At 47.6% G+C, this 16214-nt stretch overlaps 6 protein-coding genes across 6 annotated transcripts; 3 read left to right on the top strand and 3 right to left on the bottom strand.

Annotated features, from left to right (window-relative positions):
• Positions 1–497: 497 nt before the first annotated feature.
• On the top strand, positions 498–2330 carry F4807DRAFT_461365 (uncharacterized protein; the record flags this gene model as incomplete). The annotated part of the gene is made up of 3 exons (XM_048001673.1): positions 498–1755; positions 1808–1954; positions 2008–2330. 3 exons carry the CDS (start codon positions 498–500, stop codon positions 2328–2330), a joined length of 1728 nt encoding a protein of 575 aa, XP_047853345.1.
• A 928-nt stretch (positions 2331–3258) lies between these two features.
• F4807DRAFT_429626 (60S ribosomal protein L35) lies at positions 3259–4721 on the bottom strand. The gene is made up of 4 exons (XM_047998341.1): positions 4553–4721; positions 4326–4465; positions 3946–4171; positions 3259–3870 (listed from the first exon to the last, which is right to left on the bottom strand). The coding sequence occupies exons 1-4, from the start codon at positions 4553–4555 to the stop codon at positions 3865–3867; spliced, it is 375 nt and encodes a 124-aa protein (XP_047853344.1). The 5' UTR covers positions 4556–4721; the 3' UTR covers positions 3259–3864.
• Positions 4722–4903: 182 nt separating this feature from the next.
• On the top strand, positions 4904–6408 carry F4807DRAFT_429622 (V-snare-domain-containing protein). The gene is made up of 3 exons (XM_047998340.1): positions 4904–5292; positions 5355–5468; positions 5543–6408. Exons 1-3 carry the CDS (start codon positions 5224–5226, stop codon positions 6044–6046), a joined length of 687 nt encoding a protein of 228 aa, XP_047853343.1. The 5' UTR covers positions 4904–5223; the 3' UTR covers positions 6047–6408.
• F4807DRAFT_135088 (ATP10 protein-domain-containing protein) lies at positions 6223–7715 on the bottom strand. The gene is made up of 2 exons (XM_047993041.1): positions 7104–7715; positions 6223–7017 (listed from the first exon to the last, which is right to left on the bottom strand). The coding sequence occupies exons 1-2, from the start codon at positions 7490–7492 to the stop codon at positions 6399–6401; spliced, it is 1008 nt and encodes a 335-aa protein (XP_047853342.1). The 5' UTR covers positions 7493–7715; the 3' UTR covers positions 6223–6398.
• Positions 7716–7804: 89 nt separating this feature from the next.
• F4807DRAFT_429616 (2-oxoacid dehydrogenases acyltransferase-domain-containing protein) lies at positions 7805–9724 on the top strand. Its single transcript, XM_047998339.1, has 2 exons — positions 7805–8104; positions 8154–9724. The coding sequence occupies exons 1-2, from the start codon at positions 7939–7941 to the stop codon at positions 9467–9469; spliced, it is 1482 nt and encodes a 493-aa protein (XP_047853341.1). The 5' UTR covers positions 7805–7938; the 3' UTR covers positions 9470–9724.
• A 937-nt stretch (positions 9725–10661) lies between these two features.
• Positions 10662–11943, bottom strand: F4807DRAFT_135070 (carbohydrate kinase). The gene is made up of 2 exons (XM_047993040.1): positions 11325–11943; positions 10662–11264 (listed from the first exon to the last, which is right to left on the bottom strand). Exons 1-2 carry the CDS (start codon positions 11598–11600, stop codon positions 10824–10826), a joined length of 717 nt encoding a protein of 238 aa, XP_047853340.1. The 5' UTR covers positions 11601–11943; the 3' UTR covers positions 10662–10823.
• Positions 11944–16214: the final 4271 nt, after the last annotated feature.

Below are 16214 nucleotides of genomic sequence, written 5' to 3'. Positions count from 1 at the left end.
GAAGGGACGAGGTTGATGAGGTTGATGAAGGGTGAGAGGTTGATATCTTGAATGATCGATTGTGGTAACTTTAACTAAAAAAAAGTTATGAGGAGGCCACTTCCCGACAATTACATGAAAGTACCATAACTGCTCAAGCAAGACCGACCACCAAGGTCCATCAAGGTTCTCAACCGCAGAACTGAATCCCGCCTTTTGCCCACACCACCCTCTCTACCTCTTAAATTTTTCCATTTAAACAGCGCGGACGACAAGAGCCTCAATTTATATCTAGAACTTTTTATTTGTGATCGGAGTCGATCTATCCGACCCCAGATCTTCCAACTGTCAAACGCACTGGCCAATACACTGACTTGAGACTGGGCCTCTCCAACTTCGTCCGCCTTCCAAGCCGCGCCTCGTCTCGTCTCGTCTTGTCTTGTCTCGTCTGCAGATTACTAGCGGAAAGCCGGTAATCCCTCCCTTTAGCCGGGTCATGCTTGGATGGAACACTCAGCATGACTATCTACGGCAGGATGGACGACTCTGTCGATCCCAATGACACAAACTATGGGAGCATTCCCTCCCTCACCTCTTCGCCGTCGATGGAGAGACTCGCCAGTTCTGTTGGGCCCATTCATCATAATTTCGACAACGCCTTCTACTCGCCAGTGTCTTTTGACACCATAGAACCCTCATCTTTGGAACTCGTTCATACCTCTCATGACGATTCATGCCTCGACAAGTGTTTGGGCAATTTTCCTCCCCAAGCGATACACCGGAATACCTATGCGCCTCCTTTTCCTTCGAGAGCGCGGTTTGCCGTCCCATCGTTTCCGTATCCCTATCATCTACCCGACAACAATGCGTTTCAATTCCCTCCACAACCTTTTAACCCCTTATATTCGGACGCTTTTTCGAATATGGGGTTAAAATACAACCTAAGTCGCGACATTAGGCCAGGGCACCACACTTCTAATAGCGAATCGCTCATTGGCAATGATTTTCACGCCTCGGACCTAGGGGGTCCATCAGAGCGCCCGATTCCTGATGATTGCGCATCCGTAAACTGCAGCAAGTATTCGTGTTCAAGCGAGTGCTGCTCTACTCAGCTCTGCCAAGAGGAAGATTGCTCCGGCGACGGGACGCCCTGCGATGATCTTAATTGTTTTGATGGCACATCTCAGCCTCTGGACGAAATGTGGGCTCTAAACCAAGGTTGGCATAACTCCCTACAACCAGAAACGACGCCGACTTTACACAATCAGCCTTGCAACCACACGAACACGGAACACGATGTCGCTATCACTTTACGGGACTTAAGTGCGCCGGGTGCCTCGAATACCCAACAGCAACAGAATCAACCACAGCATGACTTTTCGCAGTTGGATTGTAGGCTTGTCGGTGCTGACCAACCAACAGATCTTGCGCGCTCGCTCTCTTTGCCCATTCAAACCCATTCAAGGCTTTCGCCTACCCCTGATATAGATCTAGTACCGCCTCCCCTGGAAGATTCCCTGGTACAACCGAGCAACATAACCGAACATGTATGTCAATGGGTTACTGCCTCTGAGGGATCAGACACCCAGGGGAACATCTGCGGACACGTTTGCAATGACCCATATTCTCTCCACGAGCACTTGTGTAATGATCACATTGCTTCGTTATCAAATAGGACGAAGTATCTCTGTCTTTGGAAGGGCTGTCCACGCCGTGGTGATCAAGTGTTTGCGTCGCGTAACAAACTGCGACGGCATTTAGCAACACATACCGCTTGTAAGCCAGATCAAATCGGATTTTCTGAAGAAATAAACTGACGATAGAGAAGACAAGCCCCATAAATGTGAGATATGCGGTGAGGGATTCTCAGCACAACAGGCCCTCGACCAACATGTAAGGACGCATACGGGCGAGACACCGTACAAATGCGACTATGAAGGTTGTGGCAAGGCTTTTAAGCAGAAGAGCGCCCTCAGTACGTCTTCACTCATTAAGTGTAACTCTAAGCAACGAGCTAATCTAAGGTAGCAATGCACAAACGCACACATACAGGGGAGAAACCATTAGAATGCGACATATGTGGCAAGCGTTTTTGCGAATCGTCTAATTTATCAAAACACCGGAAGACACACAACCCTGATTTCAAGTTTAAGTGTGACGAGCCAGGTTGTGGGAGCCAATTTATAAGAATCGACCAACTTCGAAGGCATCAGGCGAGGCACGAGAGGCCAAAGAGGAAACAGAAAGTCCGTACAGCGGCAGGTCCATCTTCCGTCTCGCCTACATTGTCGGAGACGCCGCAGGATTCTATTCTGCTAGAACACGAGCAGCAACCCCAAATTATAGTCTAATGGCTCTGGGTATAACTTCAGGTTGATAAGTTGCCAGGCCTAGTCCAAGTGTTAAGAAGGCACACTAAAGCACTTTGGGATAAGGCTATCAAAAATCGCCATTCCAGGGAATGCCGTTGACAGGGCCAGCGCAGGAAATGCTAGTCGAACCGAAGGGCATGCTAGAATATCTGGCTAGGATTGGCCAGTAGGACACTTCCTCGTTCCATTCTCTTTTCTGATGCTATTCTACGAGATGTTAGCACAGGAGGACAAAGTAGAAGATTGTTCGAATTGCCGGGTTTACGGGATATAAGGAGTCCTTACCCTATATGGTTGGGTATCAAGAACATCAGGTCTTGCGTGGACTTTTCCCTCCACGACTAGGGGAAAAACTAGAAAAGCTGATTCAAGGCCCAGTAGGTGAAGAGATGGATAACATGAACGACGCGATTAGCGTAATGGAATCCTTCTTTTAGTCATAACAAATAGAGCAGTAGATAGCGTGCTGTTGGCGAGGGGGTTTTAAAACGCAACCATGCCATTGAAGATTTTGGCAGTAAAGGCCTTAGGTGAGGGTCAGTACTATCGTATAAGATGAAATTTAGGGGCCTAATGGAGGCAAACAAAAGGAATAACAACTACTGAATTTACAAGATATCCCAGTGCCGTTTAATTAAGTGAATTATTTTGGCCATATGTAATTCGATATGTACACTGAGGGCGTCAGCTCAAGGCGACATGTGATCTTAGTTATATATCTACCCAGATAGATTTACAACACATGGCGTCAGGATAACTTGGGATCTGTTCCTAGGTATATATTACACGAGAATAGGCGGTTGAGAAGAGTTGAGCTGCTAATCGCGCATAATTATCCTGGCCAAAAGGCCTTGAGCGAACAGAAGGGCGAGGTTTGACTGAGGTTTAGTGAGGGCAAGGAAATTAAAGCCTATGGAGTATTAGAGATAGCACCTCTCTCTCTCTCTCTCTCCTTTTTCTAGAGGTATCTAGGTATTTAACATGATGAATATACCACTGGAGTGCTTCATGATTAAGTTGACATCTCTGATGCCGTAACAGACATATCTCTAAAGAATCTTTAGAGGACCGTGGCCAAATATGGTGTCTAGCGTTGCCGTTCCTTGCGTCAAACCATGTGGCCGTTGTTTGGTCTGTTTCCCTGCTGAGATCCATCGTCTACCTGGTGAGCCTTTGGGAATTTACTCGCATCCGGGTACTTTGAGAACCCGATCTGGTCAAGTCTTGTCGTAGGTAGATAGTCACAACTTCTGTTCCCCCGTTTAGCAAATCACACGTAACGAAATAGCCAGTCAAATTGTGTTCAGTGCCCTAAGGCAAGTTTTTTTGCATTGGGCAGCGACATTGACTGCGTAGTGTGACCTCATAAACACCTATGAACCGAAAAAGCCGTGTGATGCCATGCAAATATCAGGATTCCTCTTTTATGGAAGACCACGACGCCCATCCTCAACCGGGGTAAACGTCTGCGCTTACGTGCGCGTCCCCTTTGCTACAAACAAACCAATCCCATTTAAGCCTGTAGACACCCGTAGTGTTAGTTCGATGCCCTTGATCCCTTCAGAGTCGTCATATAAGTATGTTTTCAGCGTACCTTGACAGCGTATTTGCGCTGCGGGAAATGCGTGGTTCGCTTGCGCGTCTTCTCCAGGGTCTTGGACTTCTCTTGGGGAGATAGGCGTCGGCGGATAGCACGGGTCTGCTTAGGTCGGAGGTCAAGAGGGAGGTACTTCTTGTTCTTGTAGAACAAGCGTAGCTGTGATCGTTGCTTGAGGTTAACGACGGTGAGAACACGAGCGATAGACTTTCGGAGGTCGTGGCTGTAGGATAGAGTTAATTAGCTTGAACTGTTTCAAAAGTGACTTCGTTTTCCGCATCGTGTGGTTATTGCGAGGGTTTCGAAGAGGATCGTGAATCGCGATAGGTGGGGAGGAAATGTGTAGCTAGAGTTGAGGCGAAATATTTCGAACGTACATCTTGTTGAGTTTGCTTCCGGAGGAAACGACCTTCTGGATGCGAAGTTGGCCCAGCTCGGTCTTGAGCTCACCCAGGGTCTTCAACAAATCATCCTTGTTCTTGTTCCAGAGCGCTCCGGTCTTAACCTTAGCAGTCGACTGCAAGCGAAGAATTAGCAGGTTGTCTTCGATTAATTCGACGTGTGCGCATTTGTAATCGCGTTGAGATTATCGAGCTCGACTTACCATCTTGAAGAGTTGCTGGTGGTTGAGACGAGTTGAGGGTTCGGGGTGTCTGGTGAATGTTTTCTTGAAGTCGTGAAATTTCCACCCAAAATTTTGGTAGACTGCGAAAAGAATTGAATTCCTTACAGTAGGGTTGTGGGTTGGAAAGTTTGGTCAGGTGATTAACTACTTTTTAGTGCAGTTAGACGAAAGAAAGTATCTACTTGGTACGTGCTTCATAAGCCACACATATACGAGTGGCTTTGCAGGAAGGGTCTCTGCTGACATAATGTTGAATGGAACCCTCCTTTGTCTCGATAGTGAGATATTCATTTATCAGAATCACCAAGTCATCTAACCAGACCTTACGTACTGAATGCCAAGTACGGAAACATCGAATTGTACCAGTCCTAAATCATCAACTGCATCGTCATCATCAATCTGTCACTTACACGACTGATCCTAATATTCAGCTATCCGACGATCCACAAGAGGCGATTATCACATACGCAACTCAGAGCTACCGATTTCTCGTTCGCTAGACCAAAAAATAATATCCCCCAATACGATCCGGGCATCTAGATCGAACCATAGCCATTGCGCAGCCTACAGACCGAACTCCGTTAGGGATGATTGTGGTATTGGAAGCCGGCATTTATATCTGATTATTATATTACATATAAGGCTTGACCATGGCTGCCCCGACAGGGAACCAGGGCTGGGCTCAGTTGCGCCAGCAAGCTCGGAGTTTAGAGTCTCAGGTAACAAGAACAATCGTCATACACGGCAGTATAAGTCTCTATGCTAACCAGTTACTGCGCAGACGGAGACGCTATTCCACACATACTCGCAGTTTTCTACTGTCGCTAATATCCCGGCGAAGCCGACCAAGGAAGAACGAGAAACAGAAGCGAAGTTGAAGGAGATACTCGATAAAGTACGACTGTTCCGCTTGAAGGATCTTTCGATCATTAAAACATGTCATTCTTCTTAGCTAACTGATATTTAAAGAGGGATAATGTGGTCAATCAACTAGGACGCCTCCTAGACTCGGAAGCGAGCCTTACATCATCCGCTCTGAAACAGAACAATCTTTCCCTCCTTCGCGAGAAGCTCGCCGAGCACAGAAGAGATCTTGGGCGAATGCGGGCAGGCTTACAAGAAGCAAGGAACCGTTCAAATCTACTCTCAAATGTCCGAGATGACATTCAGACATATCGAGCGAACAATCCCGAAGCCGCCGAAGCCGAGTACATGTTAGACGAACGGAACCGTATCGACAACAGTCATAATATGGTCGACAGCGTCCTCAGTCAGGCTTACGCCACCAACGAGAACTTCATCGTACAGCGGGAAACCCTAGCCAACATCAACAGGAGAATTACCATGGCCGCGAGTCAGGTCCCCGGCCTAAACACCATAATCGGCAAGATTTCGGCGCGGAAGCGACGAGATGGTCTTATTATGGGCGGCTTTATCGCTTTCTGTTTCGTAATCTTCTTTTTCTTCTTGTAGACGGCGGTTACCGAAGATCGGCTTCCTCGTTTCTCTGTTTTTGGCGGGATGAACAAAATACCATGATTTTCCGATTTTGCATCATTGTCCTGCAAGGCGTTCGGGTGCTTTTTTCTTTTTCTTCAATGGGATCCCAGAGTGTGTTGTATAATATGAATGGAGGACATGTTAAAGAATCAGCCTTATGCAGTACATTGAGAGAGGAATTGACGTTACGATTGGCATCATGTTTCGTCGACAGGGGGTTCGGAGTATGTTAACGTCGAGCCATTTATCCTCCTTTTGGACACACTAAAGGGAGGTGGGTATCGTTTCAATTTATCGTACTATATAATGATACATAGCTTCCGATTCAACTTCCCTTCAGCTTTTTCTCTTCATTTAGAAGTCGCTGGACGCTCTGGGCCAGCCCTTCTCGTTCGTGATCTTCGCTGGGACCACTGCCGGCCCATCGTATCCTACACTGGCGATCAAGGAGGTATACGTAGCCGACGCTCTTATTCAAGAGGCCAATGCTCTCCTGAATTTCATCCGAGACCCCCTTTCGTACGATAAAATACCGATGCCAATTCCGCTCGCCAATCCGGCTCCTAATGCCGCCTATAAACATCTTTATCAGAAACGCCTTTAGCGAGTTCTCTTCGATGTTAATCCAGATGCGCTGGGCCGTGTCCTGATTTTGCTCAAGTAGATGGTCGAGCATGGGGTTGTTCTCTTTGTCTACGAATGTCTTGGCCTGATTCTCGGCCCATACGCTGCTGAATACACTGACGACCGAGATCTTGCCGTACAAAGTGGGAGTGGTGTCGCGAGGTTTGCGATCGCTCTTTAATAGAGTCTGACCGTATACGTTCGGGAAGAACAGAGAGACGTCCTCTTTAAACATGCGCGGCGGCGCGATGAAGGTCTTTCCCTTGTGGAATTTCAAGTTGCCCCAGTCGCGGAAGTAAGGGCGTGCCATCTTGCTCTTCCTGTAAGGCGGCCACACATTAGCTCTCTACTCCCCCAACTATACATATTCGAATATGCGCTAAACTAAGGGCGCGATGTGTCATACAGGACCTCTCGTCGCGCAAGATGTTTCTCGTAATTAACGAAGTCGTCGCGGCGCTGTTTCAATGTTCGGTTGTCTATGCCCGTATTCTCGCCCGGTTTCGGCGGTAGATGCATGCCTATCGGCCGGCTCAGCGGCTTCGGCGTGAACTCTTCAACCCGCTTCCCATATCCTCTCGGCGCATCTTCCAAGGGAGAAGGGGCAATAACCTTAGGCGGTGCAGGTGAACTCGGAGGCGTCGTCGTCTTCGTCTTCGCTTGGGTCGACTGGTTATTGGTTTTTGCGACGGCCTTTGGAACAGGACCTTGCTCCGCTAGAAGTCGGTACGAGGTGCTGAAAGCTCTCGACTGGCAAAGCAGGCATAAGAGCCTGGGTCTACGGGCAAATGACATAGTTCGATGGTATAAAGCTAATAATACATTCGGTGAGAAGATGGCGGGCTGGCGTTAAACGGGATGTCGCGACAATTGGTGGAGGTTGGAACTAAAAAAAAAGTCAATTATCGAATTATAAAAATTTATTACTTTATCGCTCATCAAGGTTCCCGGCAACCTGCAGGAACGAACTCTGGTTCCCAATAGCGTGGTTAGCCAATGGTAGTGGGGCAAGGCTCAAGCCGAAGGTGCGGCAACAAGCGGCCCCGGATTCCGGATAGCGACGGCCCAATGTGGGGGATCGAGCGTCACTTGAGAAAGGCGGGAGGCGCGAAGGTAGGTAAGCATTACTTTACTCCTCTCTTTCCTCTTATATCGCCCTTTTCCTTTTTCTAAATTCTATTCTAAACATGTAATTCTATTCGTGCAATTTGTGCATTATTTAGGAAATTATATATACCATAATGTTTCTTCAACGTAGTTCTCGCTTATTTCAAAGGCAATGGCGACTTGGCCGAAGCCTAAGCCGTACCGCCGAATCTCAAGTACGTGCCGCTATGATAAGAGGATTCCATTCGACTAGGAATTTACAAGTGGTGAAACCAGTTCTACTAGCCGATATTGGCGAAGGTGAATATCTATGCCCAGTACCATATCGTCATATCTAATTTGTATGTAGGCATCGTAGAATGTGAAATAATACAATGGTTCGTCGAGACTGGCGCCCGAGTCGAGGAGTTCTCGCCCTTATGCGAGGTCCAGAGCGATAAAGCTTCCGTCGAGATCACAAGTCGGTTCTCCGGCGTCGTGAAGAAGTTGTATTACGAGGCCGGCGAGATGGCAAAGGTGGGCAAGCCATTCGTAGATATCGACATACAAGGCGGCGCAAGCCAGGAAGCATTAGACACACTCACCGCTCCTGAACCCGCGAGAGAAGGTGTCTCGGAACCTTTGAATAGGGACTCGTTAAGCCAACCACCACAAACTCGAGGCTCTGCAGATGGAGCCACCGAGGTCTCTGTACGAGAATCGAACCCCCAACGACCTCCGGCGAGGAACGACAAAGCTAAAGCCATAGCGGTTCCAGCCGTTCGATTTCTGGCTAAGCAATTAAATATCGACATAAACGACATTGAAGGGACAGGTAGAGATGGCAGAGTTATGAAGGAAGACATCTATAAATTTATCGAAAAGAGAGATTCCCCTGCCCAGCCTGCTGGACAGAGTACTCTATTCCCCAGCATACCAACGGAGACGGAGAAGCAAACCGAGACTGCAGTACAACTCACTAATACACAACTTCAAATGTTCAAGACCATGACTCGGTCATTGACGATACCTCATTTCCTTTACGCCGATGAAATTGACTTCTCTCAATTATATGAGCTGAGAAAACGGCTCAATAAAGTCGTAGCGCAACTAGCGAGAGAGGGGGAAATTTCAAAATTAACTTACCTACCTTTTATTATAAAAGGCGTCTCCATGGCTTTACACCAGTATCCAATACTAAATGCGCGCGTTGACGTAACCGGCGAGGCCTCGAAGCCAACACTCGTCCATCGCAGTCAACACAACATTGGCGTCGCCATGGATACCCCCTCGGGGCTATTGGTGCCCGTGATTAAAAATGTAGGAGCGAAGAGTGTGCTTGCTATAGCTGCAGAACTATCTCGTCTGCAGTCGCAAGCCACGGCTGGGAAACTGTCTCCACAGGATCTGAGCGGCGGTACCATAACCGTGTCCAACATAGGGAATGTTGGAGGCACGTATGTCTCGCCGGTCATTGTCGAGAAGGAGGTGGCGATCCTAGGCATCGGGCGCATGCGCACAGTCCCAGCCTTCGATGATCAGGACAAGGTCGTCAAGAAGCACGTCTGCAACTTCAGTTGGTGTGCCGATCACCGCGTCGTGGACGGCGCAACCATGGCTCGCGCCGCCGAGGTCGTGCGCAAGATCGTTGAGGAGCCGGACATTATGACCCTACACCTGCGATAATCTCACCTCCTTGTCCCTGATTCCCTTGATGCCCAAGATAAGCGTCGGTTGGGAGACACTTGGAAACGCCACCTGCGTAACGCGTACCGGATTTGCATGCAGAGGAAGATGCGAGGACATGTATGATTTGACTTGGAAGATATGATATGTCATATATAGTAGCATATATTCGCAAGGCGAACCTGATAGAGCAGAGCAGAGCATAGCGTGTTCCCCTTTTAATACTAGAGACGGCGTTTCTGCAGTACCTCCTCCCGCCTATTTCAAGTTTCTAGTGCTGAGTAGATACCTATGTACATGCAGTCCGTCATGCGTATAAGCAGGTTGACGGACTGGACTTGGCACTTACACATACATAACATCGTGGCATCCATGCCCCCCTTGAAACTCGAAACCCTTTTTTGCTCCGCATTAAAATCCTCGCCGGCCCCGTCGAATAGGAAACTTGTTCATGGCTGTGTAGATAGGCAAGGGGGTTTTGATTTGAATTTCTTTTTCTTTTTCTTGTCCTGAAGATCACGCGCGAGAAGCGAAAAGGGGGCAGACAGGCAGCCACGTACCGGATGCGGTCTGCGAATGCACGAGGCTGGATGTGGTAACGGTGCTAAGCCCATCATCCCGTCTCTCACGGCCACGGCTTACGTATGTAGGGTATGTAGGTGCCTTCTTAAGACACCTTATTAATGACGTTCTTAGAAATCGGGGACACTTTTGCCCCTTTTTGCTTTTTTTTTCTCTTTTTCCTTCGAATAGGTAGGTATGTAGTATGTATGTATGTACGCATTCTGAAGTCATGGGGTTCGTCCCCAATAGGCCGCCTCGGTTGGCTATCTGCCCGCCCTATGTATGCCCCCAGCTGCATCTGGCGGATCTTGGGTGCAATGCAAGGATGATCCCACGAAACCAAACGGGTAACTGCTCGTGTCGGTATGTATGTATGTACGTGCTGCGCAACGTAAAATATGTGGACGGTACAAGACGTCCTTGTCGTCATGACTGCTTCGCCGGACCCAGCTACAGCATAAGGTAGCTTTCGCTCACTAGATAGAGTCACCTAAACGCAGGTCGGCGAATCCTACGGTCGCTTCTTATGGAACGCACAGTTCATCTAATATTGTTCTCTATAAACCAATGAGATATCTTCCCAGAACTCCCACACAACAGCTCACGCTGCTTGCGTAATGCAATCATACCAACGTTTCTATGCTTGCGCCAAAGTGAATGACAAGACCAACTCCTGAACTCATGTGAAGAAATAACGCTAATCCCTGTGATATCTCTCCCGTTTGTTATTGCGCCTACTGGTCCATATCTCTTCTCGTGTCGTGTTATCCCTTGCCATGCTGGCTTCATGCTAGCTCGATGCAGTTTCGTCGATCTTTTTGAGAACCTCGTCCAGGGCTTCTCTGAGAACGACGTCTATTGGTCCGCTGACATCGAGACTGATCACGTCCGTTTCTTCTGCTGTTGGCGGTTCCAGGATCGAGAACTGGCTGTGAACCATATTGGCCCCCATGTAGTGGCCCTGTCTTAACCCAACACGCTCAAGAAGGACATCTTCCGGGGCGTGGAGGTAGATGAAATGAAGTACAACGTCGTGCGAATAGTAAGGAGCCACCCTAATAACGTCTCGGTACTTACGCTTGAGAGCCGAGCATGTGAGCACGACCCCTTCGGCGCCGGACGCAAGTTGTCTGAGCGACTCCTCTCGTAAAATCGTAAGCCAGTCCCACCGATCGGCGTCTGTCAAAGGTATGCCATTGCCCATCTTCTCAATGTTTGCTTTCGGATGAAACTATATTGCGCTTTAGCGGCCTGCGCAAACGCTAGAGGAAAGTATGAACTAAAGGCTTACCTCGTCGCCCTCAATGTAAGGTAAGTTTAAAGCCGTTGATAAGTGCTTAGCAACGGTGCTCTTTCCGCAACCGGCGGGGCCAGTCACTAGCCAAATGTGGTGGTACTTAGGCGCTGGATGACCGTTGACCCTCGTGATAGAGTTACTGGACGTTGCCGGTACAACCGTAGCATTGATCGGCTTCGGGTTCGATGCCATGGTATTCATCGTCGCAGCCATGCTAGCTGCAGATGAATGATTTCCATTCACCGCAACGGGGTTGTCGTAGGTTAACATGGTCAAAGACCTGACCTTTTTTTTTTATTGTTGTGAGAAAAGATGGTGATTCAGTTGGAATTGTTGTTATTGTCCGGTGACGGGAGCCGCAAAACGGAATTAAGGGCAGGTTAGCCACTTAGGTGAGCCGAGCTAGGGGTATATAAGAACTTTCAACGTGCACGAACAACGAGCAATTGGGTTGTGAAGAGGCTAGGAAGAAGCAAACTTGGCTATGTGTTTCGAAAGATAGAAAGATGAAGAATCAAATTACAGGAAATCGGGGTGAATTAAAGCAGCGCAATATGGTAGAACTAAGGGAGATCGATGTGGACCATCAGGAGCGCCGGCGAAGCACTGGTTTTATAAGTGGGCGTCAGCGGCTCGGTAGCTGGGAGGTCTCGCGCTTACAATACGTGGAATGACGAAGTACCTAAAAATGCTGGCTGTACCACACCCACAGTGCCGACGACGGCTAGGATGAGCAAGGAAAAAAAAATTTAGAAAAATTCAGCGAAAAAAAAGCCTACCTAGTACCTGAGATCCCCGAGGCGGGCGGGATCAGGGATTAGTTTGGGCTAGACGCTAAGAGAAGTTCGAGAGAACGTCAAAGAAGGCAATTCCTGATGACGATGGACCAATCACACACGAAAGCTCAGGCCTCTTTGGGGCTCCAGACTCGCTCGACGTCAGGGAGGGAGGGGTGCTTTAGGGTGCGGGTAAAGGGGCCAGGAAGGTACTTAGACGGCCTGGTTTAGGGATGCTCCAGATGTATCCCATACAGCCCATGGTATCATGGTATCCCATCACATTCTCCATACTCCCCTTCTCCATTCTCCATCGAAATAATAAAATAGTCCTCGAGTGGGGGAGCAACATCGTCAACGCAAGAACCGATAAATAGGGCCGAGTTGGATGTAGGGAGGTGAATGTAAGGCAAACCAACACAAGTAAATGGCATCCACTAAACCGAACCGCTGTTGTTCGTTATCGATGATCTGCTACATCATCGTGTTTACCTGCATACCTGAATAGGTATCGAGGCTATCCACGGTCCACGGTCCATGGACTTTTGCTCGAGAGCCGTAAACGCATTTCCATCGTCTAAGGATTGGAAATCTGTGGCTTCTTTCGAGGTTACCCAACCCACGATGCGGAAGAGTGTGGCTAGAACCAGAGTTCATCCACCCCAGGAATTAAAGAAGGGTGGTGAGTGGTGAAGAAGAGACGCTGAGAAAGGCAGCATTCTGATAGGAGCCAACAATCTCGAACACTTCATATATACACAACAGCCGTAAACGGGTTTAAGCTGTTTTTGGTAGCTGATGAAACACATTGAGCAGACCGAGTTGCCATTGTTGAGATGTTCAATAACAGGCTGAACTCGAAGCAGTTGTAATTCGAACTTTGGGGGATGACAAGAAAACGTAAAAGATATCGGTACATTGTACATCCATCTTTTGCTTTTACAGTTGGAGTTCGGGGCCGGTTTTTTGGAAATAAGATTTGGGGAAGGAGTTGACGACACACCGACATCAGGTAAAAGCCACTAAGAAAGAAGCAAAATTCCCCTTTTCGGTTTTTTCCTTCGCCCACTTAGGTAAATTTCCCCGATTACTCGTTTTTGGAGTACTTCGCTCTTGCTTTCTCTTTTCTCTTCTTCTCCGAATCTTCCTTTTTTTTGTCTTTTTGTTTTTATCTTTATTTTTCGTCTTATCTTTTGTTTTATGTTATTTCAACTATCCAGTCTTGCATTCTTACTTCACTAATTACAGTCATTGCCATTATTAAATATCACACTAGTCAATTGTTCGGGACCTTAATACCGAGTCTCTAGTCATGTCAAGTGCTCCCCATCTCGGTACAAATGCATTCGATTGTACCGTGTACCTATAGTATGATTACGGGAATGTACATACATACAGAACATGTAACGTGGGGGTGGGTACGTAGTTACACACGTACTTAAAATTGATTTCACTCTTTTTTTACATTAGGCTGATGCCAGATGGAAATTTTATCGAACAAAGCATCGAAGCCTGAGCTAACCGACACGCCAATTCCGCCCTAATGTGAGAATGGCAAAGTGTGGAGAGAAAAACGTGGTTTGGACAAGGACGGACAAATCTATGGGTCACAGCCGATCTCTTCCTTCTTCGATGGTACCTGATGGCTGTACCCTCAGAGTTGGCCTCACGAGCGAGCTTCTCAATATATCTTATATCTAACAATAACCGCTTGAAGCGGGCTCGAAGAAATAGGAAGACACGATGAGCTACGACAGTATACCGGGACTTTTTCGAGTACTATATAACGAGATTACCATTACCTAGATCGGTAGGTATCTCTGAAGAAGGCGATTCTTTGTCGTCGTTAAAACCAGCAACAAATTGGCCACGAAAACTCTTGTCCTATCAAAATCTTGAATTCGGACAGGGCATGGCCAAGGGTGTGCCGTCGCATTGGACCGGCTCTTTGACGCTATTCTAGTGCCTGTATACGGGAAAACGCCATGTATTCTGTTCGAAGTAGGTCGAGGCGAATCAAAAGAGGGTTGAAAATAGGAAAGGGAGACGAAAGGGCATTTTCCTGTCGCAATCTATTACCTGTCTGCAGGCAATTCAAACAATAACCTCAAGTCGATAGGTGCGTTTTCTGTCACACTACCTAGGTACCATGTGGTATATGCTATAAAAGCGACCGCAACATTCTATGTATGGTTTGTGTGACGACGACCGATCATCAATAGGTTTGCAATATTACCTGTCCAGGTTTGTAGCTGGAGATAGGACTACCTATACAAGGTCGGCCTATTTCCCTATTGTGCGTACCTACATAGAGGGGTGGTATTTTCAAACCGTTTAGATTATATTTTGATACCGACACTAATGATTATTAGGTCTTCGTATTGGTGCTGCTTGTCGAATTCATCTGCTTCTGTCTCCTCTCCGTTCGGGTACTGGTTCCGGTGAGCCCCTCTTATGTGTCCACAGAAATTATCCCCAATCCGCTTTCTGCTCATGAGCACCCACAGTTATATCAAGGTGATGCTATCGGCGTTAGTGGACCCGGGGAAGACGGGGAGAGCGGTAGGAGCTGAATACTGTACTACCCTTCACCGCTCAATGACACCCCTCTCGCCAATCATGCATCGTTACACTCCCCTTTTGATCAAGTGCTTCTTTTGAATACCAAGGTGAAAGTGCCAGGCAGTGCCAAGACCAGCTTCATACATCGCATCTGCAGCCTGCACCGTATGACAGACCAGACTTCCGAGGAGCACTCCGACTACCCAAAATAGCCTCAACATTTCCGCGAGATGGCAAGACAAGCATTAATAAACTAGATATTATACCTGCCCATCATCGTCAAGTCCTGCTTGCCCTTGAGAATTGATGCACTTGCGAATGCAAGAGGGCCATGGCTAGATGTAAACCTAGACAAGTAGAGACCGGGTGGGACGATAGGGAGAGATTCGGCGACTTTGATGAACCATAGCCGTAAGAAGTGCTATTCGGCCCAACCGGACATGGAGGGATGCGAAGGCTTAAATGCCGGGGAATCAGCATGCAGGTAAAGGTCATGAGGCCCGTTTTACTGGATTAAGGCTCATACCGGTGTAACAGAATCAAGCCTTACCCGCATCTTACATAGTATACAGCAGCGCATGGTTCGCGATCTAAACTAATACCTGGTAACGCTGTGCTACTATGTGTCTAGCCGTATTTCAACTAAGCATATATTCATCTATTAGACACCTCATACATACTTAAGTAGACAGTTTATCTAATAGCATCTGTGAGTTCTTACTACATTGCGGAACATACCCATTGTGAAGATAACTCGTAGTCAGCAGTTATGGTTATATCATCTCAAACCTGCGCTTCTTCCTGCGTAAAAATTGAGAGCCAGCAGCGTCGTCGCATATATAGCACCCGGTAAGTGAGTATGAAGCCTTTGCGGAGAAATATTGCTTGCATTACTAGAATGATCAGTTAAAGCGCTACAGGTAATATTTAGAGTTCACCAAGCGTTCAAGACTTGAACAGCGGTTTTGGTGAGGAGTTGAACATATATTCTTCTCGTCCCTTTAGAGTATAGGGGGCGATTTATCATATAATAAGACATATTCCTATAAATGCACGGCTAGGTAGGGAATATCCAATTGGGATGGTAGGTTGTGATTAGCTAATCTGCCCTATACACCTAATGTTGCTCTGTGGCTAACCTTACCTATAGTTGTGGCGTATCCGATTCGAAAATGCGGGGGACATGAAAGCAAGTGACAAACAGGCCATTTTCAGCCCGCAAAAGCTTTTGATGATTGGACCTACCTGCAGAAACAGAGGTAGAATTGCAGCTACGGCAACGGCAGACACTGTGACTAAAATTAGGTACCTACGCAGGTTATGGGGAAGTTGCCTAGTGGTGTTCGTTTTTACCTCTCTTGGAAAGGTGCCCCCTCGTCTTGAATTCTTCAAATGACCTTATTCTCCTCCTTAACTCGAAGCTTTCCTTCGATATCTCGAGCAACAAAGCAATCAAAACAGCTGGCCCCTAGGTTCTCTCCAAGGCACCTCAGTCCGTTCAACTCGATACTCTCGGGTCATTCACCTTACCGGATCCCGATTCGAA

The sequence above is a fragment of the Annulohypoxylon truncatum genome (genome assembly GCF_022578515.1).
Source record: "Annulohypoxylon truncatum strain CBS 140777 unplaced genomic scaffold F4807scaffold_20, whole genome shotgun sequence".
In the NCBI taxonomy this organism is placed as follows: domain Eukaryota; kingdom Fungi; phylum Ascomycota; class Sordariomycetes; order Xylariales; family Hypoxylaceae; genus Annulohypoxylon; species Annulohypoxylon truncatum.
Note: the sequence above shows the minus strand (reverse complement) of the source record. Positions and strands in the feature narration are given on the sequence as shown.

What these genes read in the sequence shown, in the direction of transcription:
- F4807DRAFT_135070 (XM_047993040.1), bottom strand. Translation starts at nt 11,600, where the DNA reads ATGTTAACCTACGACAACCCCGTTGCGGTGAATGGAAATCATTCATCT. An exon ending in CTTACATTGAGGGCGACGAG is followed by an intron (nt 11,265 to 11,324) that starts GTAAGCCTTTAG and finishes AGCGCAATATAG; the next exon opens with TTTCATCCGAAAGCAAACAT.
- F4807DRAFT_135088 (XM_047993041.1), bottom strand. Translation starts at nt 7,492, where the DNA reads ATGTCATTTGCCCGTAGACCCAGGCTCTTATGCCTGCTTTGCCAGTCG. An exon ending in CTTGCGCGACGAGAGGTCCT is followed by an intron (nt 7,018 to 7,103) that starts GTATGACACATC and finishes GCCGCCTTACAG; the next exon opens with GAAGAGCAAGATGGCACGCC.
- F4807DRAFT_429616 (XM_047998339.1), top strand. Translation starts at nt 7,939, where the DNA reads ATGTTTCTTCAACGTAGTTCTCGCTTATTTCAAAGGCAATGGCGACTT. An exon ending in ACTAGCCGATATTGGCGAAG is followed by an intron (nt 8,105 to 8,153) that starts GTGAATATCTAT and finishes ATTTGTATGTAG; the next exon opens with GCATCGTAGAATGTGAAATA.
- F4807DRAFT_429622 (XM_047998340.1), top strand. Translation starts at nt 5,224, where the DNA reads ATGGCTGCCCCGACAGGGAACCAGGGCTGGGCTCAGTTGCGCCAGCAA. An exon ending in CTCGGAGTTTAGAGTCTCAG is followed by an intron (nt 5,293 to 5,354) that starts GTAACAAGAACA and finishes GTTACTGCGCAG; the next exon opens with ACGGAGACGCTATTCCACAC. An exon ending in TGAAGGAGATACTCGATAAA is followed by an intron (nt 5,469 to 5,542) that starts GTACGACTGTTC and finishes TGATATTTAAAG; the next exon opens with AGGGATAATGTGGTCAATCA.
- F4807DRAFT_429626 (XM_047998341.1), bottom strand. An exon ending in GGAAGCAAACTCAACAAGAT is followed by an intron (nt 4,172 to 4,325) that starts GTACGTTCGAAA and finishes TCTATCCTACAG; the next exon opens with CCACGACCTCCGAAAGTCTA.